This window comes from Pristiophorus japonicus, chromosome 11 (genome assembly GCF_044704955.1).
Source record: "Pristiophorus japonicus isolate sPriJap1 chromosome 11, sPriJap1.hap1, whole genome shotgun sequence".
In the NCBI taxonomy this organism is placed as follows: domain Eukaryota; kingdom Metazoa; phylum Chordata; class Chondrichthyes; family Pristiophoridae; genus Pristiophorus; species Pristiophorus japonicus.
In genome coordinates this window covers 77,319,939-77,330,779 of record NC_091987.1, presented here as the reverse complement: position 1 = coordinate 77,330,779, position 10,841 = coordinate 77,319,939, and the positions used below count along the sequence as shown (strand labels likewise).

General features: G+C 40.1%; 1 protein-coding gene across 11 annotated transcripts in view; it reads left to right on the top strand.

Annotated features, from left to right (window-relative positions):
- The window catches only part of pou2f1b (POU class 2 homeobox 1b), a 186,258-nt gene extending 175,794 nt beyond the window's left edge, over positions 1–10,464 (top strand). For all 11 annotated transcript variants that reach the window (XM_070893577.1, XM_070893575.1, XM_070893579.1 and 8 more), the window contains 2 exons: positions 2,214–2,302; positions 6,456–10,464. In XM_070893577.1, the coding sequence (XP_070749678.1) occupies positions 2,214–2,302; positions 6,456–6,754 (388 nt within the window). In that variant the 3' untranslated portion in view covers positions 6,755–10,464. The remainder of the gene's footprint in view (positions 1–2,213; positions 2,303–6,455) is intronic.
- The last annotated feature ends 377 nt before the right edge of the window (positions 10,465–10,841 follow it).

The following is a 10,841-nucleotide window of genomic DNA, read 5'->3' as shown; positions in this document are numbered from 1 at the left end:
TTTGTATTTTTAAATTTCTTGAGAATTAATGTTGTATTTATCAGGTGATTTTTTTTCAAGTATTACAAGAATTTCAGCAAAATCTTTGTCCTCTGGTTTTATTTTGGTTATATATATTTATCTTGTACGATTTGGAGAGGAGAAGGAAGAATCTAGTGTAGTGTGTGGCAGTACGACTTCAACAGGAAAGGGTGTGTAAAATTGAATCTGATGTCTCCATATTGGCAATTTCTTTTAGATTTGGATGGAATGGAAAATGTAAGTTTTAGCTTTTAATTAGTTATAACCATATTTGACCAGCCTTAATTATCCATGCTTTTCAGCTTTTTAAAAACTTGGATCATACTCCTCTTTGTCATCTCCAAAAATAAATTCAGTTTTATAGTTCCTCTGCATAATTTAGAGTTCTAAGTCCCAGAATCATTCCATTCACTCTGTTCTAAATTCAATTTGGGGGAGAAAAAAAGCATCACTAGCTTCTGCAACTCACAAACCTCATCCAACTGATGCCTTCGATCTTGACCAGCTCTTTACATCACAATAGTGACCCAACTTCAAAGGTACTCCATTGGCTACGGAATGCTTTGGGATATCCTGAGGCACTATACATTTGTTCCTTCTTTCTTGCACTGAAATAGCAGCAGGACCTCGGGTACGGGTGTTTATATTAGAAATTGATCTTCCACTAAAGAAGCCTCCACCAGTACTTCATCTGAAGCAAGATCATGTTGTTCTGTTTATGGGTAGTGATCAGATTCTACAGCATTAACTACAAGCTGTTGACTAAAAACGTGGTTTACATGGCTCTGGACATTAAGGTTGTCCTTAGATTTTATCCCCATTGGAGTCAGAGAAAGGCGATGCTTCTGTTTTGATCAGTGAGCTGCAGCAATACGTCCCAAGCTTTCTCAGAATGTGAGGTTCACTGGCCATTTTACTTTTTCTGGGAAGTGAGGAGAAATTAATTTATATGCCAAGAATGGTGACCAAGTAACTTAATTAAAAAATAATTAACACCTGCATGGATTACTACAACAGGAGTTCAAAAAGTAGTAGCTTTCTTAATTTTTAAAGCTTTTAACTGTCCATTAAATCAATACAGTTTTAGAAGTTTAATTAAGGCACACTGCTCCTTTTTAAAAAAAAATATTGAAAGTCTCAAGTTTTATCTTATTGTTTAGTCCAATTCACAACCCACCCTGCTTTAAATCAATTCTTCTTCCAATTTGATATTTCCTCTTTGCCCCATTACCATCTGATATTTGTCGTATTCCTTCGTGCTCAACCTTGTCAATGTTTTTTGTCGTATATACTGTACATGCAAACTCAAATACTCCTAATAAATTTCCAAAGGATCACCCATCTATAAAATTCACGTTTTATTTATCACGTGTTCTTGTTAGATGCTTCACTAAAATAAGCTCCAGAGATTTTTCTAGTATTGATTTCAAGGTTGTTCAAATTTGACTCCTGAACATGCCACTGGCCTTTTTTTAAATAGAGTTGCATTTATTGGGGCCTTCTCAGTCACTAGAGTTATGTAATATTAACACGGAGCAAACTGTTTCTTCTTGTATGGTTGGTGTTTCAGGGAATGCTGGCAATATTTGAAGCTATTTATCAAAAGTGAAACATCGTCATTCTTGGTGAACTGGCGCCATCACCTTCCAGTTCAGTTTCTAAATGTGTCTGGGGCAGAGCGATAGTGCCTAGTGTACCTCTGATCTCTGTAATTTTTCAACTGTTGGTGCTGGCATAATTAGGTTTATTCAGTAGTGTGGTTAGAGTTTTGAAAGTGCCCTGTAACTTTTGGGATGCCAAGAAAACTGGTCAGGAGTAGGGAGGTCACACATGCAGATTGTGATGATGATCACGTGAATTCTGTCATACAAATCGAAGTGCGCTGATCTGAACCCAGCGAACAATCCTATTTATTTTTTAAATATTAAATTTATTACCATCATTTAGGTAGTGAGTGCAGAGCAAATAGGAAAGTAACTGGATTGGAAGTGATCAGTAGATTAGTTGTCTTGTCGTAAGCCATTAAAATGTTCAATGGACTTTCTTCATTCCTACCCCGCCCAACTCAAAAGAAATTAATTTCTGTTGTGATGTACATTTTAATATTTCGCAGTTCAGCGAGCATAAATATTTTCGTGAAAAATATATCCTCCTAAGTAAACGCAAAATCAACTTGTTTTTTGTTTTTACAGAGGTGCCTTACTAAGTCTGAATCCAGGGAGTCTTGGTGGTGCTCTCGGTCCAGCATTAATGAGTAATAGCACACTGGCAACTATTCAAGGTCAGTAACCTGCTTAACTGCTATACCCTGTATCAAATTATAATTTCTTTTTGTAGAATGTGCCCTGCCCTATTGTAAAATCAGTGCTTTTCAAGTTGAAGAATGACGTACACAAGAGGCACAAAATTCGGATCCGTAGCGCCTGATCCTTGGGCGCTATGAGTTCCCTTAGTGGTCCAAAATGGCGTCCGCAATGCACATGCACACTTGTAGTGTGAATTTTGCTGTAAGCCATATTGGTGAGTGCATTGGCGCGCACGCAGTGAAAGTATGTAGAGCAGGCAGATCATGACTGCCTATTGATTTAACGACAGCGCTGCCATTTTGGAGCGCAACACTCTGGCTAACACCCTGTCTTAACCTCGCACAGCTGAACACTCGTTGAACAGCAGGAATGCGGACCTCCCTACCAGCGCTATTGAAAGGAATCATCAACCACCTATAGGCAATGTTCCCTGTAAGCTGCAGCGCTCCAAGGAACACGCGCAGCCAGCTTGCTGGCTTTTCAATACAAAACCACGTATGCGTGGTATTTTGAGTGACCCGTGCAGCCCCTTAAAAGAGCCACACGGCTAAGCAAAATCCGAGGGAAAATTGCTCACAGATAATTTGCTGGTTGATTTCTTCTGGCTGAAACTACAATTTTACAAATGTTTGGTGATTTCCATAGTTGTTTGAAGTTTCAACAGTCTACAGGGAGTAGTGTGGCAGATGGTGAAAGGCTTTTTTGTGAGATCAAGGATACTGTACAAGCTACTTGTTTGCACTAATAGAATTTCCCATTGGAATACAATGTGACTTGGAGAATGAGCATAGGGCACGCAGAGAAGGACAAGCTGCTGGAAGAGGGAGGAGAGGGGAGAATGGCTCTCAACAGGAGGCCATATCCGCCCAGGGTGTTCAGGGAGCAATTCTCCTACCTGTTGTATTGTGATGTGCATTTTGTAACCTGTCAATCTATGATGCTGCATAATAGTGTTTGAACATTCTATGGAACCACACCACCTGAAATTCTATGTTATGCTTTTCTATAGCCTCTACACTCAAAAGCATGTAAGCCATCTTCCCATAGGAAGAATTACTTGAGGCATTGTACTTTAAAGAAAATCATTATGAGTAGTCTAATCTTCTCTTTGGTCATGTCAGAGGCTCTTCTCTGGGGTTTGCCATGTCAAAAAAGGCTTTAGTTGTCTTTTATTATAAAAAAATATGCTGTAAACATCTGCAGTTCTCAAAGAAAAATTGGATATAAACAAATCATCTGTTGTAAGAAGATTCAGGATACCAGAACATTAAAGTAACATCGATTTGTAACATTAATCAGCATGAGGCACAATAAACAATAGGAGCGTACAAAAGTTAAACATCTTCATATGAAATTCCTTTGCCTACTATTTTAACATGGGTTAAGCCTCAGCTAAAATAGAAGACAAAAGAAATTAATACACGTGGTATCACACACGATTACTGCATCTTTGAGATCTCCCAGCATGCTTTCCTCCTTCCAGATGAGAGAGATGAGGTCATGCATTCGTGCCAATAGTGCCTCTCTGCCATGCTTTAGTGCCTCAGCGGGGATTCCATCCGTTCCCGTTGCTGCCTTGTTCTTGAGCTGGACAAGTCCGACTGCGGCAATTACAGAGGAATCTCCCTGTTATCAGCCACTGGGAAAGTCGTCGCTAGAATCCTCTTCAACCGTCTTCTCCCTGTGGCTGAGGAGCTCCTCCCGGAGTCACTGCGGAATTCGTCCCCAGTGACACAATGGGACACGACGGACATGATTTTTGTAGCCCGACAGCTGCAGGAAAAATGCAGGGAACAGCAGCATCCCTTATACATGGCCTTCTTTTGACCTTACAAACGCCTTTGTCACTGTGAATTGCGAGGGACTATGGCGCATCGTCCTCCATTTCAGCTGCCCCCAACAGTTTGTCACCATCCTCCGCCTGCTCCACGACGACATGGATCCATCACAGACCTAATCCACATCCGGACGGGGGTCAAGCAGGGCTATGTCATCGCGCCAACCCTCTTCTCGATCTTCCTCGCCGCCATGCTCCACCTCGCACTCAACAAGCTCCCCGCTGGAGTGGAACTAAACTACAGAACCAGTGGGAACCTGTTCAACCTTCGTCGTCTCCAGGCCAGATCCAAGACCATCCCAACCTCTAGTTGAACTACAGTACGCGGACGACGCTTGCGTCAGCGCACATTCAGAGACTGAACTCCATCATAGTCAACATCTTCACTGAGGCATACGAAAGCATAGCTTTACACTAAACATCCATAAGACAAAGGTCCTCCGCCAACCTGACCCCGCCGCACAGCACTGCCTCCCCCCCAGTCATAGACGACGAGGTTCAACACTGCCTACAGTGCACCAGTGCAGCCTTCGGCCACCTGAGGAAGAAAGTGTTCGAAGATCAGGTCCTCAAATCTGTCACCAAGCTCATGGTCTACTATCACCATCATAGGCAGTCTCTCGGAATCGAGGAAGACTTGCTTCCACTCTTAAAATGAGTCCTTAGGTGGCTGAACCGTCCAATACGAGAGCCACAGTCCCTGTCAGAGGTGGGACAGATAATCGTTGAGGGAGGGTGGGACAGATTTGCCACACGCTCTTTCCGCAGCCTGCGCTTGATTTCTGCATGCTCTCGGTGATGACACTCGAGGTGCTCAGCGCCCTCCCAGTTGTCGGTGGGGATGTTGCATTTTATCAGGGAGGCTTTGAGGGTGTCCTTGTAATGTTTTCTCTGCCCACCTTTGGCTCATTTGCCGTGAAGGAGTTCCGAGTAGAGCGCTTGCTTTGGGAGTCTCGTGTCTGGCATGCAGACACATGTGGCCTGCCCAGCGGAGCTGATCAAGTGTGGTCGATGCTTCAATGCTGGGGATGTTGGCCTGGTCGAGGACACTAATGTTGGTGCATCTATCCTCCCAAGGGATTTGTAGGATCTTGCGAAGACATCGTTGGTGGTATTTCTCCAGCGATTTGAGGTGTCTACTGTACATGGTCCATGTCTCTGAGCCATATAGGAGGGCGGGTATTACCATGAGCTTGGTGGCAGATTTGAGGGTCTGGTCTTCGAACACACTTTTCCTCAGGCGGCCGAAGGCTGCACTGGCGCACTGGAGACTGTGTTGAATTTCGTCATCAATGTCTGCTCTTGTTGTTAAGAGGCTCCTGAGATATGGGAAATGGTCCATGTTGTCCAGGGAACTCCTACACGGCAAGCGAGCCCAAGGTTTCAAGGACACCCTCAAAACCTCGATAAAATGCAACATCCCCACCGACATCTGGCAATCCCTGGCCAAAGACTGCCTTAAGTGAAGGAAGTGCATTCGGGAGGGCGTGAGCACCTCGAGTCTCGTCGCCAAGAGCATGCAGTAAACAAGCGCAGGCAGCGGAAGGAGCGTGCAGCAAACCAGTCCCATCCACCCTTTCCTTCAATGACTGTGCCACCTGTGACAGAGACTGTAATTCCCGTATTGGACTGTTCAGTCACCTAAGAACTCACCTTTAGAGTGGATGCAAGTCTTCCTCGATTTCGAGAGACTACCTATGATGATGATATCACACAGCACAGGTTCAGAGCCACTTTTTTTAAGAAACTTTTTTTAAACAAAAGCTTGCAGCACTTGTTACTACAAATGAATTTTTAAAAATCTATATTGATTTAATTAAAGTACTTGTAACTGTTTAAATAATGGATTGATACTGTTCAGGAATTGCACAAAAAAGTGATACCCCCACAATTACACTAACCGCTTTTGACTTCGAATATATAAGTAATTAATATGTACCTGAGTGAATATTTCCTTTAAGCATAAAATTAACTGAAATTGCATTGATAGTGCAAGTATTTTATGATTCTGGAATTTGCTAATTTTTTCCTTCATGCCAGATGATGGAAAATTTGGATGAATAGTACTTAAAATTTGTAGTTTTATGTTTGTTTTATCACGTTCATACACCTACAGCAATCTAATAACACATTTTTATGTTGCTTATACTCTTTTATCAATATTAATGTGTATATAGGCTAAGTACTAAGAATACTATTTTCCATTCTATTTCCCTTTTCGATATACAAATAATAACTCTGCAAGACTAGTTTTTATTCTAACCTGGGTTCTTTTCTCTCTCATTCTCCAGCGCTTGCATCTAGTGGAACACTTCCTATAACCTCCCTTGATGCCAGTGGAAATCTATTGTTTGCCAATGCAGCGAACCCAGCGGGTACTCCAAACATCATTACAGCCCCTCTTTTTTTGAACCCACAAAACCTCTCCTTACTCACCAGCAACCCAGCCGTAAGCCTGATATCCGCTGCCGGGGCAACTGGACATGCAGCCAGCCTCCAGATGGCCTCTATGTCAGCTGATTCCAGCCAGAACTCTTCGTTCACTGTGACCTCAGCAGGCGGGGCCACCAACACCACCAAGGCCCAATGAGACGTAATCCCTAGAGTGGATCATTTAATCCAGTGATGGGATGTGTAGGTGGCTGCTTCCAGCAAAAGCAAAACTGATGTTTGCCTAATTTTTTTAACGTGCTTGTTTTTCAGGATTGTGTCACAAATGACAAAAAAAGACTTACCAAAAAGGAAACACGTGAATATTTATCGTTTCAGACGGTCGTTACAATATAGGAGCCATTAACAATGCATAGGCAAGGGTTCTGTCTCCTCTTAGTATCTATTTTATTAGTTCTTTTTAATTTTGTGTTTATTTTAATTAGGTCTGTTGTACAGGCCTTTTTGTTTCATAAAGGTGTTTATATCATGTATAAATAGCATGGGTTTCTTTAACTAGTACAGTTTAGGCAGGCCTGTACTTGGGATGCTTGTGCATCTTTTTTTTTCCTTGTGTATACCGTAAAGAAAATTACATTGGGTTTTTATTTTTTTCTTCTTGCTAATGTCTCTTGAAATGGTTTCCTTTCTTTAAAGGTTGTTTCTTGTCGGGTACACTGTAGATTTATGCACCGTTTGTATAAAGTGGTTTACTGTTGGTTATTTTTGTAGGAAAGATTCAAAGATAGATGTATTGAGACAAAAGTTCACAAACTGGCGGATTTAAAAACATTCTTGTTTTTAAAATGGATTAGTATGTCTGTCCTACCTAATTGTAATGGTTGGGTATGTTAGCAAATGTCATACCATCAGAGATATTGATCCACTTGGCTGAACAACTGGAAATGGAGGAGACGTTCTAGTCAGTGGATCATGGGTATCTTGTGGAGCTTTTGTCTTTGCTCAGATACTGGAGCCAGTTGGAACCATCATGGAATACGGTAGAGATGAGCAAACTACAATCCAAACCAGGCTAACCATGAAAAGTGGTCTCCAATGGGGAAAAGTCATTACCTAGTTTCCAGAAACTGATTTATTTATAGAAACTAGATAATGTATGTTCCCTGTAGAGCTTGGTAACATATCTAATGTTGGCTCAGTTTGGAGTTTGTTTGTCTAATGGAAAATAGGGTTGTTTTGAGACAGGAGGCTTACAGTATGCACAGTATGGCTTGAACCATTGCTGTAAGCGTATTAAAACCAAAAATTAAAGGACTGGAGTAGAGCATTGCAGTTCACATGGAGTAAAAATGGTGCCTGTCATTTTCTGTCCGTGTGCTTATGGAAGTGAGGGCAAGAATTGCATTACAAGCTCGATGATTACTGTAGCCATGCTGTCCATTATGTGCTATAATAATGAACAACAGAACATTTAGTTACCCGTGCATATGGACTTTGTGCCGAGTTGCCCACTGGAAATGAATGTGGGATATTATTTTCTTCAGACTAGAAGCACATAATTTTTCCTGATGAACACAACTGATTCTTCAATAAATAATATGCTTGAATTAAGTATGTGTTCATCTGGACATCCCTGTGCTCTGTTGCTGACTATGTTGTTCACCCATAGTGCTGCACTGAGACAGTGTGTACATTTACTTAAACCAACTGGGTACTTCAACTAATTTTGTCATTGGAATTTACGTGGTTAGTGCTGTTCTTTGTGCTGGTAACAATAACTGGATGCAGCTGAACCAGTTTCTTAATCTTAAAAAAAAAATGACAGCCACCATTTTTATCCTTGTTAGTAACAATATTTATCTCCTTTTCAAGACATAAAAATTGCAGTATTGGTAGGGTTACACTACTATACTGCAAACAAAATGAATATGGCTGCCTACCAAATATGGACAGCTATTAAAGCTTGAACCAAAGTCAGTTTTACCTAGCTGCTGTACCAATGACATTGTTTGCATGAGTGCAGTTAATAGACATCAGTAATTTAGTTGCTGCTGTTCATAAAAGGTAAACAGTTACTATTTTCTACTTTTTAATGTCGTTTTTCAGGCAAAGGAATCTTCAAACATGGACTTTACATTGTTGCAGAGTAGTAACCATTTTGTCAAGAGTCTGGTGCAACCAGTTTTCATTGGGCAATTCAAATTTACTAGATGGCTAAATGTGGACTGGTGTTGGTGATATTACGGAGGTTGAACACATTATTTCAAGGTATACAAGTCCTAAGAGTGTCTAAATGTACAGAATAGATCCTGTGACAAATTGTATTGGTGTTTTCAGGATTGTACTGCAGCAGTACTTGTATCCTTCTAGTTGATGTACTCTTGTACTATTTTCACAATAATCAATCAAATTTTAGAGGAATATAGTAGATTCTGGGCTTTGGACCAGTGGGAAATGTTTGGACCCCATGCACAACTGTAAACTGAAATCCTTTAGTCCTCCTGGGGCAGAGATTTACAATTTCTCCAAGTCTTTCTGTGATTCCATCACTCACCCAAGTCAGATTCATGAAACATCTGCCCTCATTACTGTTGTCTCCCATTGCACTATGTTGTAATGACACTCAAAATACAAAAAGATGCATAGTATCTTGTGCATGGAAGGAATTAATGGTGTCTCAAAAGTACAAACTATGCAATGAAAGCTATCTTAAAGACCAGCTATCTATAGTCACATCAGTTTCAGTAATAAATTGAATCTGAGCTTAATGCTAAATTGTGTTGGTTCGCAAATTCAATGTGCCATGCAGTGGAAAGATTTCCCCATGAGTACCTAATGCTAGCTGGGTGTTCGAATAATGGTGAGGTGCTTTCCTAGAGTTGACAAGTGCTTACTCACACATTTCGGACCTGCCAGATAGCATAGCTCAAGACTTAGAAACAGATTGCCCAACTAGCTGTTCATTTGGGGAATGGTGCATATGACATATAGAAAATAAATTGACCAGGTGAGTACAACATTCAGCTTATGTTGGTCCAACTGAATTTAGCCCAGTGTATTTTGGGAACAGCTTTCATTGTATGTCATTTTATGTGAAGCAGATTTGAATTAAAGGACAAAACTGGTTTGTAGTTTATTGTTAACCCTTTGGTGGACTGAAGGCTTTTACAGTTTCTGGGAAACCTTTGTTGCACCTAATTTTTCCAGTTGAGTAATTTGCTCTATAAATAGCAAATATTCTAAAAAGCAGCAAGAAGAAAAATAAGCTTAAAGATGTATCTAAGATAGCTATTTAGGTTTTAAGTGCAAAACAAAATTGAATGCTGGTCGTTGACTGAGGTGGTGAAACAAAAGTTGAGGAAATTCTCCCATAGAAATTTTTAACATAACACTTTGCAGCTGGCCTCGAACCTCAGTTTGCATTTAAGTTTTGAACTCAACAGGGCTGGTTTTAAATCTTCATTGTGTCTCTGAATAAGACAACAGGAAATAAGATGGGGAAACTCTAATTTTGTACTTCTCCTTAATGGATTAATATTTTGCTATCTGTTGCAAAGAGAATCCTGCTTAATTTGTGGAATGTGGTAGTTTAGGGATGAAGCAATCAAAACGGTGATTTTCATTCGGGATTATTTTTTGGTCTTGTACAAATTGTAGCTGGGCTGTACCATTTGCACCAACGTTACAGACTCTGATGGCTTATCTGACATTGAGGTGTGTATAGGATGGGTTGTGTTAGTAAGTTTTTGAAATTGAATGGTATATAGGAAATACAGAGGTGTAACAGTTAAAATTAGTCATTTTAATTGGGAACAGAAAGTAATTCAGAGCTATTACGATTACAATTCATGCTCTTAATTGATTAAAACTACCATTTATGCTATTGTCCCATTTTGCCATCTTCCCATGGCTTAAAATCAATCCACTTGGATAGAATTTGACTTTTTTTATTTAATGTAAAGCTTGTAAAATGGAAGTTGCTAATTAAGGTTGATAATATTGACATTAAATCATAAACAATTCATTTTAGATATATTGAAATCTGGAAGTGCACTTACTGATAATTAGCCATCTATTTTCTCCATGAAGAATACTTTACCCATGTTTCTGAACCCTGAATCTCTATTTTAAAGAAATTTCTACAATGTTGACTTAATCTTAGTATTTTAAGCCATCACATCAGTTTTTTTTTTGCAGCAGCAGCGGAAGCTTTTTTAGATCTTTGTTTTAAAAGTTTTGAATATTAGAGGATTAAATTTCCAACATATATATGTAAAATCCCTTAA